Raw genomic sequence first — 23,537 nt, 5'->3', positions numbered from 1 at the left:
CAGCCCGGCCCTGCCCCCACGCCCACTCCCAGCCCCTCCAGGCCCTGCCCCCACACCCCCTCCCCCGGCCCAGCCCCTCCCGGCCCTGCCCCCACACCCCCTCCCCCGGCCCAGCCCCTCCAGGCCCTGCCCCCACGCCCGCTCCACTCCCACCTGCGGATGGTGAGGGCCCGGAAGCGCGGGTACCACGCCGAGAACTGGCAGTGCAGAACCTGCTCCTTCTTCATCGTCGCTACTCCGAGTCCGCGCCAGCGCCCGGAACCCTCCGCCCAGGCCCAGCGGAGCCGCCCGGAACTCGCTCTCGCTGCACCAGGCAGGGGACCCCGCGAGAGCTGCCAGCAGATGCACAGGGGCGGAAGGAGCGGCAGCCGAGACCCGGAAGGGAAATCGGCGAGGGTGGAAGGTTGGGGGTTAAGCGATCCCTGCGCGAGGCTGGGAGCGGGCAGTGAGCGCGGAGGAGCCGCTGGCGAGGGTCCCGGCCAGCCAGTCACGGCGCAGAGGGTAACGGTCAGAGGCGGCTGGAGGGAGGGGCCACGCCGTGTGGAGAGCGGGTGCGGCGAGGGCGGGGCGGGATGGGGAGGGGGGATAGGGCGGCAGGAGACGGGGGTGGCGTCATGGGGGCAATGGGGCTGCAGGGAATGGAGGAGGTGTCACGGAGGGAATGGGGCAGTAGGAATAGGGGTTGCATAACGGACAGGGGAAATGGGGTGGTGTTATGGGGGAATGGGGCAGTAGGGATAGGTGGCATAACGGGGGCAGGGGAAATGAGGTGGTGTCACGGGGGAATGGAGCAGTAGGGATAGGGGTTGCATAGCAGGGACAATGGGGCAGTAGGGATGCGGGGCAAGGGGAATGGGGGGCAGGGGAAATGGGGCAGTAGGGATAGGGGTTGCATAACGGACAGGGGAAATGGGGTGGTGTTATAGAGGGAATGGGGCAGTAGGGACAGGTGGCATAACGGGGGCAGGGGAAATAAGATGGTGTCACGGGGGAATGGGGCAGTAGTGTTACCAGCTTTGCCTGTTACTTTGGGGTATGCTCATTTATTAGGTTTACTCTTCTTGGGAAGGGGGGGTGTTCTGTATTTCTATCAATGTACTACTTGTGTTTTCATATGGAGCTCTACTTCTCCCTCCTGCAAGTTCCCTCCCAGTGGAGCTATCCTGCAGGGCCTAGGTTCCCCAGGGCTGGGTTCTTCTAGCCCAGGGGTGGCCAACCTGTGGCTCCGGGCGTCACATGCGGCTCTTCAGAAGTTAATATGAGGCTCCTTGTATAGGCACCTATCTGGAGCTACAGGTGCCAACTTTCCAATGGGTCAGGGGGTGTTCACTGCTCAACCCCTGGCTCTGCCACAGGCCCTGCCCCCACTCCACCCCTTCCCACCTCCTCCCCTGAGCCTGCTGTCCCCTCGCTCCTCTGCCTCCCCCCCAGAGCCTCCTGCACACCACGAAACAGCTGATTGGGAGGTACAGGGAGGGAGGAGATGCTGATCAGTGGGGCTGCTGGTGGGTGGGAGGCGCTGGGAGCATTGGCAGGGAGTTGATGGGAGGCTGCTGATGTATTACTGTGGCTCTTTGGCAATGTACATTAGTAAATTCTGGCTCCTTCTCAGGCTCAGGATGGCCACTCCTGTTCTAGCCCCAGAATCAGACACACACACCTACATTAACAGAGCGTGTCTGAGAGGACCGGGTTAATCAGCACTCCCAAGCTGACTCCTTATATGTCCCTGGACTCAGTAGGCTGGGTCGAGCAGCACTTCCAAGCTGTCACCCTCATAGGCCCTTGGATTCAGCAGATTGCGTCGAACAGCACCTCCAAGCTATCACCCTCATATGCCATGGGCACCGCATCAGAATAAAGTACGCCTGAGCAGGCTGGGTCGAGCAGCACTTTCAATCTGCCACCCTCATATGCCCCTGGACTCCGCAGACTGGGTTGAGCAGCACTTCAAAGCTGCCACCGTCATATGTTCCAGGTTCAGCACTATCCCCACTTTCACATTACAGTTGTTCTGGTAGTAATCCGCTTGATGAGCAAACCACACAGGATTTTTGGGCACTGCAGCGATCTTTTAGCTTAGGTAGGAGGAGCATTGCTGCAGAGCGAATGAGGAAACCAAAAAACACCCACGGGGGGTGGGGGGATAGAGAAGCAACCAGCTTAATAATGAAAGTTATTTATTGCCAGGTAATAACCATAGGGGAGCCAAACAAACAAAACAGTTATCATATTAAATCCAACTTAAACTTGATTATAAAAGTCAGGTTTAGAAAACTATAACTGATCACACAAGTCAGGGTCAGAAGGCTATACTCAGACAGAGAGAGAGAGAGCTGGGTTCTCACCACTCCGTGAAGCTTGAATTGATGGGGGGGGTCCCAGGTGGTGGTGGTAGCTGAGGGTCCAGAGTGCTGGAGACAGGCAGAGCCCCTAGCATGATCAGTCTGGAGAAGATGAAATCCCAATGGAACCGATGCAGATTTTGGATCCAGGCATCAGAACACTTACTTGAGCATGGGTAAGATTTTTTGTAGAGAAACAATAATGGTTCAAGGGAGAACACTAGCTTTGTTTGTGCAAACTGGTGGCTCAAGGGAGAATACCAAAGTTGTTTTGTTCAGGCTAGACAATAGGAACTGATCATTCCTGGCTTTGGGCAGTGTTCCTTGGCGGGAGCTCACAACGCAATTAGGGAGCTTCACTATTTTGGATACCAATAAAAGATTTATTACTAGAATTAGTCTGATAATTAATGAGCTGGGTGTGTGCAGGCGTAGGTTCATTAACATCTGGAGCAGAGATTCCCCATGATGCAGTGCTTCCCTGCTTCTCTGGTCCCAGAGTTCCTTGCGGTAATTTGCCTTGGAATCTCTGTTCCCCATTCGGTATGCTAATGTAGATGCCTCCTTGTCCCATCTCCGATGCAAATGAGGCTAGGGGAGTTTCCTTAATCTTGTCATCCTTATCCCAGGGGTTTAGGTGTCTTTCTCCCTGCCTTTTCATTGCTTTTTGTAAGTCTGTCTTCTGATCAGTTTTGGTTCAAGCAGAGGCTTGGGGGGGGGAAGGTCTTTTGTGAGTCAGACACGCTGGGTACTGCACCCTGGTTTCCCAAGAACACAGACCTGACAGGTAACAGTAGGGATGGACGTGGCATAACGGGGTGCAGGAGGTACATGGCTTCTCCTCCTCCTTTGGGGGTGATTCCTCATTGCCAGGACATCATATCAGTTTTCCATTACCATGGTGGATGGGTTGGGGGCAGGGGTGGAGCACTGCCTGCTCCCAGAAGTAACCAGCTGCCAGTGTCCTCCCTGGGACAGAGCCATATGCTCTTCCCCCGGCGGTGTGGGTGGGTGGCCCATTTCAAACAGTTGACAAGTTGTGTAATGACCCATCCACTCCCAGTCTTTATTCAGGCCTAATTTGATAGTGTCAAATTAGGAGTGGATGGGTCATTACACAAACTAAAAACTATTTTCCCATCCTAATTTTTCCCCCTACAGTTACTCGCACCTTCTTGTCAACTGTTTGAAATGGGCCACCCTGATTACCACTACAAAAGTGATTTTTCCTCCTGCTAATAGCCCACTTTAATTGAATTGTCCCGTTAGAATTGGTAAGGCAACCCCCATCTTTTCATGTACTCTGTATATATAGCTTCCGACTGTGTTTTCCACTCCATGCATCTGATGAAGTGGGTTTTAGCCCACAAAAGCTTATGCCCAAATAAATCTGTTAGTCTCTAAGGTGCCACAAGTACTCCTCGTTGTTCTCCCCTTTTGTGTCTCTCTTCATGCCTTTTACACTGTAGCCCTTTGCACTCAGAACTACCCTTGTAGAAGGTGCACAAAATTATTATACTCCCTTAATTCAGATTCTTCTGAATTGGGCTAACTCACCTAAATCCTCACCTGTCCATTAACTGAAACAGACTTTGTAATAATAATTGCAATGTTTTGATAACTACCCTCTGGCTATCTAAAGCAGTTTTTCTTTCTCTCCGTTTAGAACATAACCCCAATGAGGCAAGGACCATTTATTCCTCGATATCTTGTACAGTGCTCAGTAGGCCATCAGTGCTAATAAACATCAGAGCAGAAATGTAACATTGCCATCCTGATACTTGGCAACCATTGATTTCTTTTCCTTTTGGCTGTTATTTTCATGTTCTTTCTCAGAGCTCAAGTTAGTGCACTATTTGCCTTCTTTAGTTGTTTTTTTAGGCTTGGTCTACACTCTACAGTACCAACTTGAGTTGGTATAACTATGTCACTCAGGGGCATGGATTTTCCACACTCCTGAGCAACGTAGTTATACTGACCTAACCCCTAGTGTAGACAGTGCTATGTCACTCATTGACATAGCTGCTGCTCTTGGGAAAGTGAAGTTCCTACGCTGACAGAAGCGCTCCCATCAGCATAGGTAGCGTCTTCACTAAGCGCTACAGCAGCGCAGCTGCAACACTAAGGGTATGTCTTCACTACCCGCCGGATCGGCGGGCAGTGATTGATCCAGCGGGGATCGATTTATCGCGTCTAGTCTAGATGCGATAAATCGACTCCTGAGCGCTCGCCCGTCGACTCCTGTACTCCAGCTCGGCAAGAGGCGCAAGCAGACTCACCGCGGTGAAGATACCACGGTAAGTCGATCTAAGTATGTCGACTTCAGCTACGTTATTCACGTAGCTGAAGTTGCATAACTTAGATCGATTCTCCCCCCCCCCCCCCCCCCCAGTGTAGACCAGGACTAAGTGTAGACAAGCCCTTAGCCTCATTAGTGATGCGGGCACAGTTCAACAAATGAAGCTGGACTTGGGCTGCTAGCTGCTTCTAGCAGCAAATCCATATGCATTTGTACAGTGCAAATGCAGTGGCTATTGGTGGCAGATCAGTGGATTTAAAAGATTATTTAGAATCTGGAGGACAAATCATTGCAAATATACACATCAAGGTGCTGTAGGAAAAATGTTGTACTTAAACTACTTGACAGTATCCCCTGAGAGCATTTTTTGAAAGACATCCTAGAGTGGTAAGAAACCTGGATATTTAGTTTAGTCCTGAGCTTGTTTCTGAACAGCATACTCAAGCTGCTGCTAAATCTGGTTGCTATCAATTGGGAAACATATCTGGGATCAGATCATGCCTTTTGAAGACTGATTTAGGGAAGCTTATCCATGTTTTTATCACATCTTGGGTAGCTTATTGTAATGTTCTTGCAGCAGGGCTAACCTCTAAGCTGATTTGTAGGCTTTAGTTGGCTCAATTCTGAATTGCTTCAAGGATAAGTTTAAAAACTGATTTGGGGTGTGTGTGTGTGTGTGTTTGGGAGGTTACCTTCAAGAGAGGTCTGATCAGAATGTAGAATTAACAGTGAGACCAAACTCACTCCTCAGGTAAGCAGGTCTGAATTGAGCCCCAGGAGAGGTGAGTGGAGCAGATAGTGTGACAAATTTAGTGTCTATATTACTAGCCCTAATAAGAGGCAAGTGGACAGGACTAGGTGTACCTAAGTTTCTGCCCACGTTTACAAGTACGTATCAGCTGTTAGGCTGAGAATGCAAGCAAAACCGGAATTCACAATTTTGATTGTTGTTTTTTTTTAACTGAAATCAGGATTTTAAAATTGCACTGCTAGCCATAAAGCATTACATTAATGGCGTTCATCTAATCCTGATACAGGACTACACGTTGTAGGTGATAGTACAAGAGAACATCCTGTTCCAGGGCTTTGGTATGATGTGTGTCCATAGATCTGATGCACAAATACAATGCAGCTTTAGACCAGCTTATTTTCCATTGTAGTTAATTTTGTTTATTAATCTTTAACTGTGTTGCTGCTCTCAAATTATGACAGCGTATGAATCATAACCCTCAATGAGCCAAATTATATTTCAGTGTTTTGACACCTGAAAGTCCTGGTTCCATGCCATCTGCAGAATGTGGAAATCTGACACTTCTTTCAAACACCTTGTCTAAATGTCACACAGAGTTATTGCACCAACTAGTGGAAAATATCAAAACTGCTAAAGGAGAGATACTGACCTGAAGAAAACCTTGGTGTAAGCTCAAAATTTGTCTCTCTCACCAACAGAAGTTGGTCCAGTAAAAGATATTACACTTCACCTACCTTGTCTCTCCTGGGACAGACATGGTTACAGCAACACTGCATATGTCTAATCTCTATCATTGTCTCTTTCTGAAATGGTTGTGAAATAGAAGGAGGCATTTTCAGTCTATTTTGGATTCTGATATTACTAACCATTCAAGCTTAGTTTATTATAGAACATATGTGACAAATTTTCCTTGTATCTCTTTGCTGCAGGTCTAACTTAACAATAACTTTAAAGTCTGAGTCTTTTTTGTGAAAGATGCTTTGGCTTCATCCTGCAGTCATTAAGCTGGCAAGGACTCTGTCATGGGATACACTCACTGCTAGGATGGTGCCTCCTCCTGGCTACTCTGGGGATTAGCTCCCTCCAGCTCTGATGCCCTCTTCCATCATCCCACCCTCACAACAGCCCCACTTGCTCTATGGGATTCTATGGAACTTCTGTTTGTAACTCAGCCCTCCAACCACCTCACTATAGGGTCCTCCCCTTCCAGGGTAGCAAAGTCTCTCCCGACCAACTGTCCGGCTGCCTTTCCAGGCCATCCTCTAATCTAAGACTATGCCACTATCCCAGTGGGTGATAGGGGAACCCAGGCCCACCCAGTACTCCAGGTTCCAGCACAGCAATCCTCTGTCTCATGGTCTGCTTATGCTAAGATCCCATTGCTATTTCCCTCTGCTCTTTCCTACTTCCCTTCTCTTCTTTTTCTCTGTGTTCTCTGGGGTTCAATTCAAGTGCCCAGTTCTCAGGGAAAGACTGTCGCCTACTTCCCCTACAGCCCACTTCTGTTCTCAGCTTGCTGGCTTTGTACAGGCCCAGCCTATACCTGCTCAGCTGAGCTTCATCTTCTGTTAGGGCTTGCCTATCCAGTCTAATTCTTCCCCAAGTGCAGCCTGGTATGTTAATTAGCCCCTTCCTAGCAACCTTAACACTTTCAGGTGAGGTGTGGCATGAAAACTCCATCACAGACCCCATAAGACCTATGAGTCTCTCTGGCCTGAGTATGGATTGTAGATTTGGGCCTGTAATAAATTAGTTGTATTTCTGTAGTAGTATTGTATAGCGTCCTCCAGAATATGTAACATGCCTTGTCTTCGTAGGATGGTGCTAGGGGAGATGTGCCACCGTGCATATACCCAAGAAAGCTGAGATAAGCACATGTCCAGTACTTTAAAAATATAGATTGGATTTTGTGAAAGAACAAGCTAAAGTCAGATGTACAGCAAGCAAGTGCTGTGCAAGTTTCCCCACCCGTTGGTCATTTCTCATGATCATTATCCAACGCATCCTGAAGTTGGGGGAAAGACTCCTATTGGCTTCGCTGAGAGTTGGTGTAGGCTCATAAACAGTAAATAAAAAGCTATTAGGTCATTTCTTCCACCTCATTGCCAATGCTGGATTGTTCTCCAGTGGGTTTTTTCCTCCCCTTCTGCTTTGTCCTGTCTGTTATCTCATTTCAGTAGTAACCCTGGGCTTCCTTTGAAGAGCAGCTTCTGTACTAAACTATATAATAGTTTTGTGATGTAGACAAAGCACCAAACATTTCACTGACTTGAACCCAAGATTTTAGTGGTAAAAATGCACAGCTCTGCATCAGTGTGCTGCCTGGCATGTCTTCTGCTTTAGAACTAGACAGGACAAATTCATTGGAAAATGGATAATCCTGCAGTGCCTCTTGAGTGGGAAAGGGACTGAATGACCTAAATTATTTTTTTTCTAGTCTAATCGCTGAGATTCCTCATTCTCAGCAGTGGTGGTTTTCACTCTGAATTCCCTTTGATATTTGGGGTTAATTCCTTAACCTTACCTGTGTCATGCTTTGTCCTCTAGGCCAGTTCGCATGCTGTGGCAATAGTGTATTGAGCTAAGATTCCATTGAGAGCAAAGTAGCACTGTGACTTAAAATGGGCAACCGTAGTCGTGCACCCTGCTATGCATGGCCTATAAATACTGTGGGGCAGCTCCTCAGCTGGTGCAAATTGCCCTAGCTCTTTTGCAGTCAGTGAAGCCATGAGAATTTATATCCTCTGAAGATCTACCCCCATATGTCTTAGCAGCATCCATGATGTTTGCAAGCTGATGAGTGTGTGTGACCTTAAGTGTTAATGAAGCGTGTTTAGGAGAATGATTTGTTAATTCAGAATGCATGGATGAATGGTTTGACTTTACTCTGAAGGTAAATATTAATTCTCTGTTTTGTAGTAGTGTGGACTTTGTGCAGGAGACATTCCTGAAAATGGAAAACAACGCAACCACAGAAATTCTGAAATCTACCAGACCATCCATCCTTAAAGAAGAGGTATAAAGCATTTATTTTTGTCATGTTTATATTTTTTATTAACTAATTTTAACATTTATTTAAGGCTGCTATTGAATGTTGGAAAATATTACATCTGTGCAGAGTGAGAGAACCTTACGCTATGTAGCGTGGTAGATGTATGAAGATAGGGCTTTTGTCCTGAAGTCATTACAGTCGAAGTAGGTGACATGCAGATGAAAGATGAGGAACTTTCACCTTAAAACAATCATAGAAATTACACAAAGGTTATCTAGTGCATCTCCCCTCTCCCTCAGACCTGCCCTCCCCAGGCACAGTTGTTCCTGACAATACTTCCTAGGCTGTTCAGGGTAGTTTTGAATGTCTGAAATAATGGGACTTTCACCACTTCCCTGGAGAGATCATTCCACTGTAACTGAACTCATTGCTTTCTGATATTCAGCCTACATTTTCCTTTCCTTAAAGATGACCTGCAAAGGATTTTTAAAAATTGTGTGTGCGCCCTTTTTTTTTTGCTGCTTTATGGTATATAAAGAGGACCTGAAAAGTTTTTGTTTTTTAGGTTTTTTTTTCAACAGTTTGTGCTTGTTCCTATCTTAGCAGTATTGGAAATATCAGATCTAGTCCTCTCTGGTTATAATGGTGGTGTCCTGGGAGTATTGTGGACGTTTACTCTGAGCTTGTGCACCTTAACTGAAGCTGCAGGAGTACTGAGTCTTTAAACAATGAAATCCTTTCTCTAAAGTGTTTGTTAGCCTTTGGAGTTAAATGGTTGTTTAAAAAAGGACTTTTAAACTGTCGTATTAAAAATCTCTTCCCCTTTCAGTTGCTCAGCTTTCATTCTCTTGATGCTTTTGGTGTCATAATTTCATTAGATCTCCAGTCACTATAGTTTTCCATGGCAGAAAAGACCCAAATTTCTTACGTAAATAAGCAAGTAGGAAAACTTTAACATTTCAGAGGTTTTAATTTTTCAATGAAGCAAAACTGGGCACAAGTCTTTTCAGGCTACTTTAATTTCAGCCTATTACTCCTCAATCCCTTTTGCTATTCTAAATGATTCTTCTTCTGCTTTGTCTTTTGCACCCTCCAAATAGCGGTAGCAGGTTGTAGCCAGCTCTAGTATATTTCAGGTCATTTGTGTTTCCCTGTGCCATGCTGGTTTTCACCAGACTTCTTGTGGCATTGTTTGAGAATAGAAGTCACAGCCCGTCTGCCCACGACCTTTTACTAAAGCAATTGTGTACTTCTGATTCTGGGTCACCTAACGTTGGAGTACAGTTTCTCTCTAAGGCGCCTGCTGGTTGTGCCCGCCTACTGTTTCTGCAGTCAGGTTATGTTGGAGAGGAGCAGATTTTATTGGCACATAACCGCAATAGAGAGAAGTCACAAATAGAAGGTGATTCAGACTGAACATGCTTAGCTGAACGTTACGTGAAGCGTCGTTAGCTAAGGTCTAAGCAAAGGATTTGTCTCTCACAGCATAAAGCTTTCTCTCTCTATCAGCTGGCACAGAGTTTGACCATGCATCCAACCAGGCATGTGACAGCAAAGATTCTTTTTTCTTTTATAGGTAACACTGAGGGCTTTGTGGTTCTCCAGTAGCATGTAATTCACCTGGGCTTTGGGGTGGATTCTGGAGCATTTAAATAACAACCACTCACAGGAGGTGCTGGATGACCTATACCCTGTTAACTATTACATTGGATTGCCTCTTAATTGCAGCTTTTGGCCTCTGTTGGTATACCAGACATTCTTATGACAGGTATCCTGTTTTACTACATACATGGCATCCCCTTTTGCCGCCTCCTTTCTCAGGTTTGGATGTGGTCCAATTCCTGGTAAATTTAGTCATTTCTTCCTCCCTCATGCTTTCTTTTTGCTGACTGATATGGTTCTGACTTCCGCCATTCTCCCCTTTGCTATTTAACAATGCCGAGATAGATACTGGGGTAATGATTTGCCGGGTTTGCTGCCTATGCAACATTGTTGGGCCACAATCAGTAATCCAGGCCTTTATATCTTCTGCAAAGTTTAAAAATAATTGTTCAATCCCCATTAACTCAAAGGCATAGAAATCTTGGGTTTTTTTTTTTTTAATTAAAATATATAATTCCCTTGGATTGGGCTGCAACTGCAACATGTTTTTCGTCTCTTCCTATTTTGGGTCTCATGCAGTTTATTCCCTGTATGCCTTAGGAGTTAATTCAAAGCAATAAAATATACCTGGGTGCTTGCAATCCAATCTTATATAAGTCTGAATGCTTCCTACATGTTACACCTTGGCAAAGGAATTAGAAACTTCACCTTCTCCATTCCTGCTACACTGTTGTGACCACAGATCATCCAAAAGCCCTTGGAAAGTATTTCTGTCTTCCTGTAATTCAAGGATAACTTAAGACAACCTTGCAAAATAACCATGTAAATTTCCAGGCACAAAATCTACTTGGCCACCTTTACCATGGTGATGGAAAAGTGGTTAATATTTTGTTTGCTCCTCAAAATAACTGACTTGTCCCAGGCAAGTGGACAAGTAGAATGCTGTTAGATGGACTTAGGATTGGTTTTAGGGATGAAGTGAGATGATCCATTTCCATAGTCAGTTACTGAATTCTTAGGTTACTGGTGGCTCAGTCTCTGTCTCTTCATTCTGTGCTTGTTTTTCTCTCTTCACATGCTCTAGATGTTGCTGTTCTTTTTTGGGCTGTATTCTTTTTCTCTTTCTAGCAGGAGTTTCTCCAATTTCATGACCTTTGTGGCCAGATGTCCCATATACTCCCAGGCCTGGTCTACACTACAGAAATTTGATGTACTAGCCACCTGAGACTACACTGCATCACCCTGCTGATGTAACCTATCCCCAAGCCTCCTAGTCTCCTAGTCTTGTGCAGGATGTTAGAAACAAGTCTTCTGTCTGCCCTCCCAGCAGCCATTTAATTAGCAAAGACTACTCCACCCTTACAGTGCAAGCCATAATAAATGAGAGAAACAGCAAAACTAACATCTAGTTCCACCTCTCCTCAAGGGACCACACACGAATGGGCAAAACACTAGGTGGAGGGAAGTTAAGAATACCTCTGCTCAGCCAAAAAGCCCACAGGCATCTGGGTGGCCATGGAGTTGATAGTAATGATAATGCATAGAGCTTTTCATTGGTAGAGCTCCAAAGGCCTTGAAATCAGGTAAGAATCACTATCCCTATGTTACAGATGGGGAGAATGGTGACAGTCCCAAAGTGAGTCAGTGGCAGAGTTGGGAATAGAACCAATTCTCCTGACTCCCAGATCTCAGATAACTGGACAGTCACAACCCCCATCATGGCTAAAGCCCATATAGGCAAATTCTCCATACCCCTTTTTCACACAGCTGAAACCAGCCCCCTATTAGGGGCAAGGCATTGCCTTCATGTTTTATTTTAAAGATTAGGGCTGAGACTTTCAAAGCAGCCCAAAGGAGTTGGGCACCCAAATCGCACCAAATTTCATTGAAATTCCTCTAAACTCCTTTGAAAATCCCAGCCTAGCTGTACATACATCACATGAGTTATTTTCAATTCCTATTTCAAGAACTCAGTGCATGCATTTACACGCTAGTATTACAGCTTCCCACACACACTGGATTTGCAACTTGTCTTTCCAAAACAACAACAAAATTGCCCAGCAAATCTCCATGGGGACAATGTCCCAACTTGTTTAATTTATTATTCTTTGTTAGGCAATCGCAGAAAGAAAATGGGTGAAGCTTGAACAGACGACCTATGTTGATCCCTCAGGTAAAACCAGGTAATTTCCTTGCTGAGACATTTTAAAATTATTGTAGTTCTTCCCAGTTTCTCTGTCTGAACCAGCCAAAGGCTATGGAATGTGAGCACCTATAAACCAATTACTTGACATACTGGGCTAGATTACCCCTTTGACATTAATGCAGTTATTCTGAGGAAGAATTTGACCTTTTTTGTTGTTGGAATATGTGTTAGCAGATATACTTTGTCCTGTAGCTTAATACCTTGGATTTGGTCCATGTGTTTATCTTGCGGTTCCAGTCATTTGCAACGATGCTGTGCAGACCTAATGCTGCAAGGTTTTAACATGCAAACAGATGATTATCAAGAGCTCCCTTTGGTTTTTCTGGTCCTTCCCAAAGAACTCCCTTTCCCCTGTTGATGGCATGATGTCTGAGACTGTGCAGGGTCTTGCATACTGTTGGGATGCTATTGTTTGGCGTAGGGGTGGTCTTGCCTGTTTCTTACCCTCTCATTCATATTCTCGGGCCTGTCTAATTCTCTTCATGTGTCAGATAAATCTATCTTTTTAATTAGTCATGATGACTGGAAATGACAGTGCTACCTTATTTTCCTTCTTCCTAGAGCATTGGGGTCCTTTCTGATTGCTCTCTCTAAAGTCTCCTTCCCCTTTAAGAGTAGCCCCAAGAAGTGGCAGTGATTGAGGCCTGTGTGAAAGGTTTATTTTTTGTGTCAGTCCCATCACTTACTTTTAATTTGCAAGAGAGGCTGTGTCATTTTTTGACTTACCCATTCCTGTTAGTAACTGGAACTGAGCTAGGAGCTTTCAGAGTAACCTGCTTTTATTTTCACGTAACAATTGTTATGCATGAGGCAGACGGAATGTAAGTATTTGCTTATTGCTTTTTCCGGGCAAAATTAGCCAGTCTATAAAACCTGTCCCTTCTATTTTATGTTGCAGCTCTTCAAAATAACTATTCTAAATACATTGACCTGCTGACTTAATTTCACATCTGTGCTTCAGTTTCCCCATCTGTAAAATGGGGATAATGATACTTGTCTTCCTTTGTAAAGTGCTTTGAGATCCATGGATGCAAAATGCTATATAAGAACTAAATATTATTAGGGCCGTCAATTAATCGCAGTTAACTCATGTGATTAACTCAAAAAATCACGATTAATTGTAGTTTTAATTGCACTGTTAAATGATAGAATACCAATTGAAATTTATTAAATATTTTTGGATGTTTTTCTACATTTTCAAATATATTGATTTCAATTACAACACTGAATACAAAGTGTATAGTGCTCACTTTATATTATTTTTATTACAAATATTTGCACTGTAAAAATTAAACAAAAGAAATGGTATTTTTCAATTCACCTCATTCAAGTACTGTAGTGCAAACTCTTATCGTGAAAGTGCAACTTACAAATGTAGGATTTTTGTTGTTGTTACATAACTGCACTAAATAATAAAACAGTGTAAAACTTTAGAGCTTACAAGTCCACTCAGTCCTACTTTTTGTTCAGCCAATCGCTAAGACAAACAAGTTTCTTTACATTTACGGGAGATAATGCTGCCCGCTTCTTATTTACAATGTCACCTGAAAGTGAGAACAGGTATTTGCATGGCACTTTTGTAGCCGGCGTGGCAAGGTATTTATGTGCCAGATATACGAAACATTTGTATGCCCCTTCATGCTTCAGCCACGATTCTAGAGGACATGCTTCCATGCTGATGACGCTCGTTAAAAAAATTATACATTAATTAAATTTGTGACTCAACTCCTTGGGGGGAATTGTATGTCTCCTGTTCTGTTTTACCTGCATTCTGCCATATATTTCATGTTATAGCAGTCTTGGATGGTGACCCAGCACATGATGTTCATTTTAAGAACACTTTCACTGCAGATTTGACAAAACGCAAAGAAGGAACCCATGTGAGATTTCTAAAGATAGTTACAGCACACAACCCAAGGTTTAAAAATCTGAAGTGCCTTCCAAAATCTGAGAGGGATGAGGAGTGGAGCATGCTTTCAGAAATCTTAAAGGAGCAACACTCCAATTAGGAAACTACAAAACCCAAACAAGAAAACAACCTTCTGCTGGTGGCATCTGACTCATGATGATGAAAATGAACATGCGTCGGTCCGCACTGCTCTGGATCATTATCAAGCAGAACCCATCATTAGCAAGGACGCATGTCCTCTGGAATGGTGGTTGAAGCATGAAGGGACATACGAATCTTTAGTACATCTAGCATGTAAATATCTTGCGATGGCAGTTATGATGGTGCCATGCAAATGCCTGTTCTCATTTTCAGGTGACATTGTAAATAAGAAGCGGGCAGCATTATCTCCTGCAAATGTAAACAAACTTGATTGTCTGAATGATTGGCTGAATAAGAAGTGGGACACAGTGGACTTGTAGGCTCTAAAGTTTTACATTGTTTTATTTTTGAATGTAGTTATTTTTTGTACATAATTCTGCATTTGTAAGTTCAATTTCATGATAGAGACTGCACTACAGTACTTGTATTTTTCAATTCACCTAATGCTATTTCTTATGTTTTTTACAGTGCAAATATTTGTAATCAAAAATAAATATAAAGTGAGCACTGTATTCTGTTGTAATTGAAATCAATATATTTGAAAATGTAGAAAACATCCAAAAATATTTAAATAAATGGTATTCTATTAACAGCGTGATTCAGCATGCGATGAATCAAGATTAATTTTTTGTATTGTCCTAAGCAACCACCAAAAATCATTTGCTAGCAAGACTCTCTCTCTAACTAAAGGTGAAACAAAATTTGAGACTGAGACCTTACGGATACTTTACAGTGATCACTTAGTACAGTGGCTTGCCTCTTGGCAGTTGCTAATCAGTACCATTCTCACTGTATGTTTGCATGTTTTGCTTTTGAATGAAGGTAGCAAAGTTCCAAGTTGGCTATTTGTGTGGAAAGCAGGTATATTTAGTACACTTCCTTTTTTTAGGATTAACACATCCACTTTCTCTTCTTCTTACCCAACAGAATTTGGGAAACCGTAAAGCGTACTACCAAGAAAGAGGACAGTTCAGCTGATGGTATGGCAACAGTTACATTTTTGTGCATAACTTCTCCTAATATTAATAATGATGAGGTGGTCTGCTTCCATAAATGGTGACAACTGACACAATACAAAAGTGCAGAGAATAGGAGTAAAATAAAATGAATAGTATAAATCATGTAGAAGTATGGGCTGGATAAATGGACTATAAGGTGGATAGAAAGCTGGCTAGATCGTCGGGCTCAACAGGTAGTGATCAATGGCTCCATGTCTAGTTGGCAGCCGGTATCAAGCGGAGTGCCCCAAGGGTCGGTCCTGGGGCCAGTTTTGTTCAATATCTTCATTAATGATCTAGAGGATGGCGTGGACTGCACTCTCAGCAAGTTTGCAGATGACACTAAACTGGGAGGAGTGGTAGATACGCTGGAATGTAGGGATAGGATACGGAGGGACCTAGACAAATTAGAGGATTGGGCCAAAAAAAATCTGATGAGGTTCAACAAGGACAAGTGCAGAGTCCTGTACTTAGAATGGAAGAATCCCATGCACTGCTACAGACTAGGGACCGAGTGGCTAGGCAGCAGTTCTGCAGAAAAGGACCTAGGGGTTGCAGTGGACGAGAAGCTGGGTATGAGTCAACAGTGTCCCCTTGCTGCCAAGGAGGCTAATGGCATTTTGGGCTGTATAAGTAGGGGCATTGCCAGCAGATCGAGGGATGTGATCATTCCCCTCTATTCGGCATTGCTGAGGCCTCATCTGGAGTACTGTGTCCAGTTTTGGGCCCCACCCTACAAGAAGGATGTGGAAAAATTGGAAAGAGTCCAGTGGAGGGCAACAAAAATGATTAGGGGGCTGGAGCACATGACTTATGAGGAGAGGCTGAGGGAACTGGGATTATTTAGTCTGCAGAAGAGAAGAATGCGGGGGGATTTGATAGCTGCTTTCAACTACCTGAAAGGGGGTTCCAAAGAGGATGGATCAGACTGTTCTCTGTGGTACCAGATGATGGAACAAGTTGCAGTGGGGGAGGTTTAGGTTGGATATTAGGAAAAACTTTTTCACTAGGAGGGTGGTGAAACACTGGAATGGGTTACCTAGGGAGGTGGTGGAATCTCCTTCCTTAGAGGCTTTTAAGGTCAGGCTTGACAAAGCCCTGGCTGGGATGATTTAGTTGGGGTTTGGTCCTGCTTTGAGCAGGGGGTTGGACTAGATGACCTCCTGATGTCCCTTCCAACCCTGATATTCTATGATTCTATGTATATAGTGCCATAGGGCATGTATGGTGCTGTACTGTTGATCAAGTGTAGCTAAGGAGTAGAGCCTCTGCCCCAAGGAACTTACAAATCAGTACCCTGATTTTTGTGAGTAATCACATTGATGTCATTGTGATGGCTGGAGTAAGAACTGCTTGCATGACTAAGAGTTGCAGGATTAGGCCTTACAGTAAAATATTGCCAGAAAATGGATCCGTGGTCTGGGGAAAATCAGTGTCTGAACAAATATTTGATTTGATCACTTTTCCAATGGGAAGTCAGTTATAGTCCTGGGCAGTCAAAGGATCTGCAGCTTCCGGTTTGGAACCTGTTGTTTGGACAAGGGTGTGGGGGACCAAATTCAAGTGGGAATACTGTTAAGATTGTAGTAGCAGAGGGAAGACTCTAGGGTACTTGATTAGAGCTGTTGCTTTCAGACCCAGAGTTCCTGATGGCTATTAGGGTTTAAATGGAGTTGAGATCATCCAGCAGAGAGCAATAAATTAGTCATCTTTATCTCTTTCAGTGCAATTTTATTTTTCAAAGTCAGTGGAAGTTGAGGGTGCTCACAAGACATAAGTGTCAATGTTTGAACTACTCACATGCTGTGTTTTCATTGCTCTTTTCTTTATGCTGGCAGGTGTATCAGTTATACCTGTGTTACAAAGAACTCTCCACTATGATTGCATTGTTCTAGTGAAACAATTCAGGCCTCCAATGGGAGGGTATTGCTTGGAATTCCCTGCAGGTAGGTAACAAAAATATGCAGATGAAATACACAGAATGTATGTGTAGTTTACTCTGTCCATCTTGCTGAGGCTTGTAGATTTCAGTGTGTTGTCTTTCAGATTCCAAGATCAGTGGTGGTTTCTGTACTAGAATACAGGCTGTTGAGAGAGAGGGCTATGTAGTAATGAAAAAAATGTGAAATAGCACCATGTCAGATTTTATTTGTAGAATCTGTCCAACCCAGTTTTTTCCCCCTTTCCCTCCCATCTTCCACTTCCAAAAGAGGGAAAACCCTTTGTGAGCTTGGCATTGGCATTCTCATTGTGAGAGATGTAATTCCTTTTGGAGGGAGACAGCATGATTTAGTGGATAGGAGGCAGGAGTCCTGGGTTCTGTTCCTGGATCTGACACTGACCTTCTTGACCTCCCAGTGCCTCAGTTACCCCATCTGTAAAATAGGGCTGATGATACTTTACCTTCCATTGTAAAGCTCTCTTAGATCTAAGGATGGACAATGCTGTAAAAGAGCTCAATTTTAATTATTTTTAATGTAACGTTTACACCGCAGGCCTCATTGAGGGAAATGAAAGCCCAGAAAGCGCTGCCTTGCGAGAGTTGGAGGAAGAAACGGGGTACAAAGGGGATATCGTTGAATGTTCTCCAGGTCTTTGTTGTTTCTTGACTACCTGACTCAGAGCCAATCCTGCCCCTCTTCATGGTCACAGAATGCCCTAAATTCAATGGATCTACGATGGGTCCGCTGTTCAGGATGGGAAGGGCACAGCGAGGGAGTGTGCACTCCCACAGTACCACATGGCAGTGCCCCAGGACAACACCAAGGAGCCATAGACATAGTCTGTGTGTCTATGACAGATGCGGATCCACTGGATAAAACCCAATACAGAGGGTTATAGAAACAGCTTCACTGTTGCTCTGAGGCATGTGGGGGAATGATTCTGCTCTTAAGGAAGATCCCCATTTACTCATGCTCTGCTCATGGGGCCGAGATTTGGTACTTGGTACAAAAAGTTCAGTAACTTAAAGGTCTGGCGTCTTGTAATTAAAAGGTCTAGATGCCTGGACTTGATTTGACTTCTTCTCCAATAGGTTTAAGTGGCTCTCTTGAACCTACCTACTGAATGAATAGCAGTTGCATCATGCAATCTCTGTGCAAGTCATCCTCATTTCAGCTGTGCAAAGGAAGGAGAACTCAGGTTCTCAGAGCTGATTAGCAGGAATGGGGAAGAAGGAAGTGCTGCCTGACATCAAAGTCCCCAAATCCTTTGCAGCCAGCATCTGTATTTAAATATTTTGTGCTGCCTGCCATAGAGCAGAGGCAAAACTGGGATTTAAGGAGAACCTTTATAAAGGGGAAATGCTAGGGAAGAAATGGGAAATCTGGACCATGGATTTGAGCATGTTGCTATTAAGATTGAACTTTGCCCTTCTACTTTTGCACAATTTCCATAGTCTGGAGTGTTGTGTTTGTAACTGATGGCAAAACTGGGCTCTTAGTAGAGTTTGACTAGGAGCCTGCAGTTTAACCTTTGACGTACAGTGAATGAGGAGAATGTTTGTCACTGCAGTAGAAGCAATCAGTAGGTACTAACATAAATATGAAAAAGAAACTGTGTATTTAGAAGAGGAGACTGTTGTGGGAAGAAGCACTTGTAAGTAGAGCTGGGTGAATAACTAATTTTTTGGTTCAATGGCAGTTCTGAGGGGGGTGGGGGGGAGAATCAGTTCAGATTGAAGCGCATCTGAATAGTTTTTGGAATTTTCAGTGAACTGAAAAAAATCATTTTGGGTCTGTCCAGAGCAGGGATTTGAACCTAGGTCTCCTACTTCAAGTGCACGCCTCAACTGGACTAACAGGATGCAGCAGCACAACTACTAGCTCCTTCTCCTCTGGCTGTTTTGTGAATGGCCAAAACTGCGTGTGAATCTCACAAATAGTTTTGGGTTGACCAAAACTGCATTTTGTGGCAAATAAACTTTGTCCAAAACATTTTGCCCAGCTCGCCTTGTACGAACAAATAACTAACCCAGACTTTTTGCCTGGCTTTGTGATGCATGCTGGTGAAGTTGCCTGCTGAATAAGTTTTCTCTTATTGCAGCAAAGAGTCCTGTGGCACCTTATAGACTAACAGACGTATTGGAGCATGAGCTTTCGTGGGTGACATGCATCTGACGAAGTGGGTATTCACCCACGAAAGCTCATGCTCCAATACGTCTGTTAGTCTTAAAGGTGCCACAGGACTCTTTGCTGCTTTTACAGATCCAGACTAACACGGCTACCCCTCTGATACTTTTCTCTTATTGTATCAAATAGATCTGGGTGAAAGTCGTGGTGTTAAAATGTCCAGTAGTCTCGTCTCTTCTTTCTCATAATGAACATCCTTTACTTTGTAGCTGTTTGCTTGGACCCTGGTTTGACAAACTGCACAACGCACATTGTGACCGTCACCATTAATGGAGATGATGCTTGTAATACAAGACCCATGCAAAAGCCTGGTGAGTCCAGGACATGTACAATATTTAATTTTTATCTGTCTCATGGGAGGGACTGTCCTCTCTAAATATGCTTGGAAACTGTTGAAGGGCTCAGCAATACAGGATTCTAATAACGTCACTGACTCCCTAACTTCTGTATGAGCTTTTAGGGCCTCATCCACCTCCCACTAAAGTCAATGAAAAGGTTGTCACTGACATTCATGGGTGTTAGAGCAGGAGCAGGCACTAAGCTCCAATGTGTGTCCAAACTTAGTTTTCTTTGTGTTAACACTTTTCTTTCTTCTTGTCTTTACAGAGGAAGGAGGTATGTTGCTCACTTAACTTCACTGTGGCTCGGAGCACAGCAAGTATGCTTCAGCTATACCGGATGTCACCCTGCACTCTGCTCTTCTCTGTGGTCAGGAGATATTTTCTCAACATCATTAAGATCACAGTCCTGATGGTGACACACTGTATGGGCTCCACTGACTTCGGCGCTCCTTAGATCAGCTTGAAATTCCCAAACAATTGTACCACAGCCAGGTTTAAGGAGGGGAAATTTCAGTTGAAATGGTCTCCATGATCTATCTGGGATCAGTTCCTCAGCTGGTGTAAATTGGTGTAGCTGTATTGAAGCCTGTGGATCTGGCCCCTAGACTGAAACTCTGCAATTGTAAATCCAGACAGGGGGAACTGCTTGGGTAGTTGTAGGCAAATAAGCAATAGCTTGCATTCCTCAAGCATGTCTGCCCTTGCGTGGCAGGCAACATGTCAAGAATAAGCCCTCAGGTCTCAGATGTCTGTCATTCTTCCTCCACTCTGTGAAGTTAAACGTTTGTGGTCTCTTACCATACCAAGTATACAGGCCCAGATTACATTAATATTTCAACAGTGAAATATCTGATCAGATGGACCAAATAGGGGGAAGGGATAGCTCAGTGGTTTGAGCATTGGCCTGTTAAACCCAGGGTTGTGAGTTCAATCCTTAAGGGGGCCATTTCGGGATCTGGAGCAAAAATCTGTCTGGGGGTTGGACTAGATGACCTCCTGAGGTCCCTTCCAACTCTGGTATTCTATGAAATAGGGGGAAGGAGAATAGTGTCTGTCCTTGCAGTACAGTGGTTCCTGTCCCTAATATGTCACCATTCTCTGAGCCAGTTCTGTAGTTATTTCCCAAATTACTGCCTCAAAACTGCATTTCAAAGGCGCCTTTGATCTTGCCTGTGTCTTAATCGCTGTGCTTGGCTGTGTGCCTGGGTGATAATGGTCTCTGGCTGAAGGTGAACCTGAATCCAGTTCCTTGTCTGCCTTCCATCTGAGTATAAAAAGATGGGAATGAAATATACTTCTCTCAACATTAACTGAACTCTATATCAGATATGATTTGACAGATTAAAGACAATCCTTGTAAAATACACAAATTATCTATTTAATTTTTTTTGCTAGAATTTGTGGAAGTTGTTTCACTACCAAAGAATGATCTCCTGCAGAGAATTGAAGGTAAGAGCACTTATTTTCTCTTGCACATTAAGCCAGTTAATAAAAGCTTTGAAAATTTCTTAGCTTCTTCAAAACCATCTACTTTCTTAATTCTGTAATCTGGAAAACTTGCATATAACATGCCATGTATCAGGTGAACCTTCAAAATGAGGTTTGTCTTCCAGAAAGGAATGTTCATTAACACAATCTATCCAGCTGCAGTCTTGTTAGAAACAATTACCAATGCAATGCCTGTTCCAGATAGCTTCCTACATCAGAGTAGCTACCCATTTCCACCCTGAGGCTTATCCTTTGTGCTTCAAGTCAGTTCATATGCTTTTTTTAATTCCCTACTACTAAATTAGTTAGATATAATGCTCCAGGGGACTAACATGTCACAAGCCTTTAAAGGACTAATGTGTTATAAAAGAAATATGGCAAAGCCTCCAAAAATTTTTAAACGTGGCCTGGATTTGTTCTGATACTTCACGCATTCATGCTACTTGTCAGCCTCTGTCTGAAGTCTTCAGAAGTTTGTTTTTAATTTCTTACTAATAGTATGAATATGAACTTGCATCTGCCCCATTATGTCTGTCCTGTCCATGCCTTTCTGTTTGGAATTCATATTATTGGTTGGTTTGGGTGTTTTGCAGAGCTAGTGGCAGAAGACCATATTTTAGTGGATGCCAGAGTTTACGCCTATGCATTGGCACTGAAACATGCAACACAAAAACCCCTCCAAGTGCCTTTTATGAAGTTCTAAGGCTGCATATGTAACCTCGTTGAATACTTCCAGGATGGAGTCAAATGGTCAATATAGACTTGGAAGCTGTATGTTTTCCGACAATAAAAGGTCCTGTAGATTACACACAGTATTAAGCAATCATAGTTCCAGGAAAGATTGCTTGAACTACTTGTACTATATAAAGCCTTTCTCTAACTGTTCAACCTGTGACTCTGAATGGAATTTTATCCTTTGCAGAAGAATAAAAAGAATCATGGCCTGTTAAGAGATCACGTCTTTTCCTTGCTCCTTCCTCTTAAAGTATTTTTTTATTGTTAAGCACTTCACAATTATGCTGAAACTATACACAGGGGTCACTTAATCCACCAATAAAGTGGAGCTGCTTCTCTGGTATAACACCCTTGGAGTAAGGTAAAGGGAGGTAACTTACCAAACTGACCTACACTAAACCTAGCTGCACAGAATACACCACAAAGCTTGAAGCCTTGGCTGTGCTAAGTATATACACTTTGAAATGGGGTCAGACCAGTGGCATTAACAACATTATGAAAAATGCCATGTAATCACCTGTCACAAGAAGAAATCAAGCCTTTTGGTTTTTATATCTTCATCAGAGATATCAGCCAAAGTTTTCAAAACTGTCAGTCCCTTAAAAGTGTCATGTTGGGTACCCAAAAATCACTAGTCACTCTTGAAAACTTCGGCTGGTATCTTTGAGGAAGATATAAAAACAAAGGGCTTGATCTCTTCTGGTCACTGGCGATTCCATGGCATTTTTCATAGTGGTAACTGCATTGGATTGACCCCATTCCAAACTACTACTTTGTAAATCCTATGGTTGCTTAGCATGTAAGATTTCATGGGTCTTCAGCCTTAGTGAGGGGGGAAACTATTTAGGTTCTTTGAATATCATGCTTGGTTGAAATTCTTCTGTGCCACCCATATAATGTCTAAGGCTAAATATACACAGTGCTCTACTTCCCATTTCAATGCTATAACAAAGGGATTTAGTAAATTCCCTAAAATAAATGATAGGGGAGGGAGATATTCACATCAGCATTTCTCAGAAGTGCATAAGCAGTCAGTCAGTAACTGAACTTTCATGAGAGTGGCTTTGGTGTGACGAGTCACAACTCTGTAGCTCTGACGGAGCTTTTATAGACGTAGCTTTCAAGTTTTCTAGAGGTAGAACGTCAAGCTATAGACTCGTGCAATCTTTCTTTCCTAAGGCTGACGGAATTAATACTATAGTGAGTCAAACCCTGTTCAAAGGTAGGATTCAGCTCATGGAATGCTACACCTGATAAACAACTCTTCTCTGCTACTGTTATTCTACTCTTTCGATGTGCTTTTGGGTGTGCTGTATCCTACCATCTTCATAAGAGGAGCACCAATTGGTTATCCGGTGAGGGTGAAGGAAAGTAAGTCCAGTTGCAGTTCCAAATTCACATTGAACCTATGCTTGGGTGCCCTCTACTGTAACTGAGTAAACATTTGTTCAGTGGGTGTTACTGCCAAATGTATTTTGTATCGACATCCCACCCATGGACATACATGATGTCACCAAAACAATCTTCAAAAATACTAAATGAGAATCTGTACATTCATACGCTTTGGCTATCTTATGATTTAAGTCTATTACTACTATGC

General features: G+C 43.6%; 2 protein-coding genes across 2 annotated transcripts in view; one reads left to right on the top strand and one right to left on the bottom strand.

Moving 5' to 3' along the window:
• Positions 1-283, bottom strand: part of CDC123 (cell division cycle 123) — a 77,721-nt gene extending 77,438 nt beyond the window's left edge. The window contains exon 1 of the mRNA XM_065415259.1: positions 154-283. Within this exon, the coding sequence (XP_065271331.1) occupies positions 154-227 (74 nt within the window). The 5' untranslated portion in view covers positions 228-283. The remainder of the gene's footprint in view (positions 1-153) is intronic.
• Positions 284-342: 59 nt separating this feature from the next.
• On the top strand, positions 343-22,153 carry NUDT5 (nudix hydrolase 5). Its single transcript, XM_065413891.1, has 10 exons — positions 343-551; positions 8,315-8,411; positions 12,105-12,172; positions 15,173-15,225; positions 17,082-17,189; positions 17,739-17,834; positions 19,583-19,684; positions 19,980-19,988; positions 21,110-21,163; positions 21,796-22,153. Exons 1-10 carry the CDS (start codon positions 343-345, stop codon positions 21,903-21,905), a joined length of 906 nt encoding a protein of 301 aa, XP_065269963.1. The 3' UTR covers positions 21,906-22,153.
• Positions 22,154-23,537: the final 1,384 nt, after the last annotated feature.

Source organism: Emys orbicularis, chromosome 1 (genome assembly GCF_028017835.1).
Source record: "Emys orbicularis isolate rEmyOrb1 chromosome 1, rEmyOrb1.hap1, whole genome shotgun sequence".
NCBI lineage: Eukaryota > Metazoa > Chordata > Testudines > Emydidae > Emys > Emys orbicularis.
The sequence above is the reverse complement of the archived record's forward strand: the minus strand, read 5'-3'. Positions and strand labels throughout refer to the sequence as shown.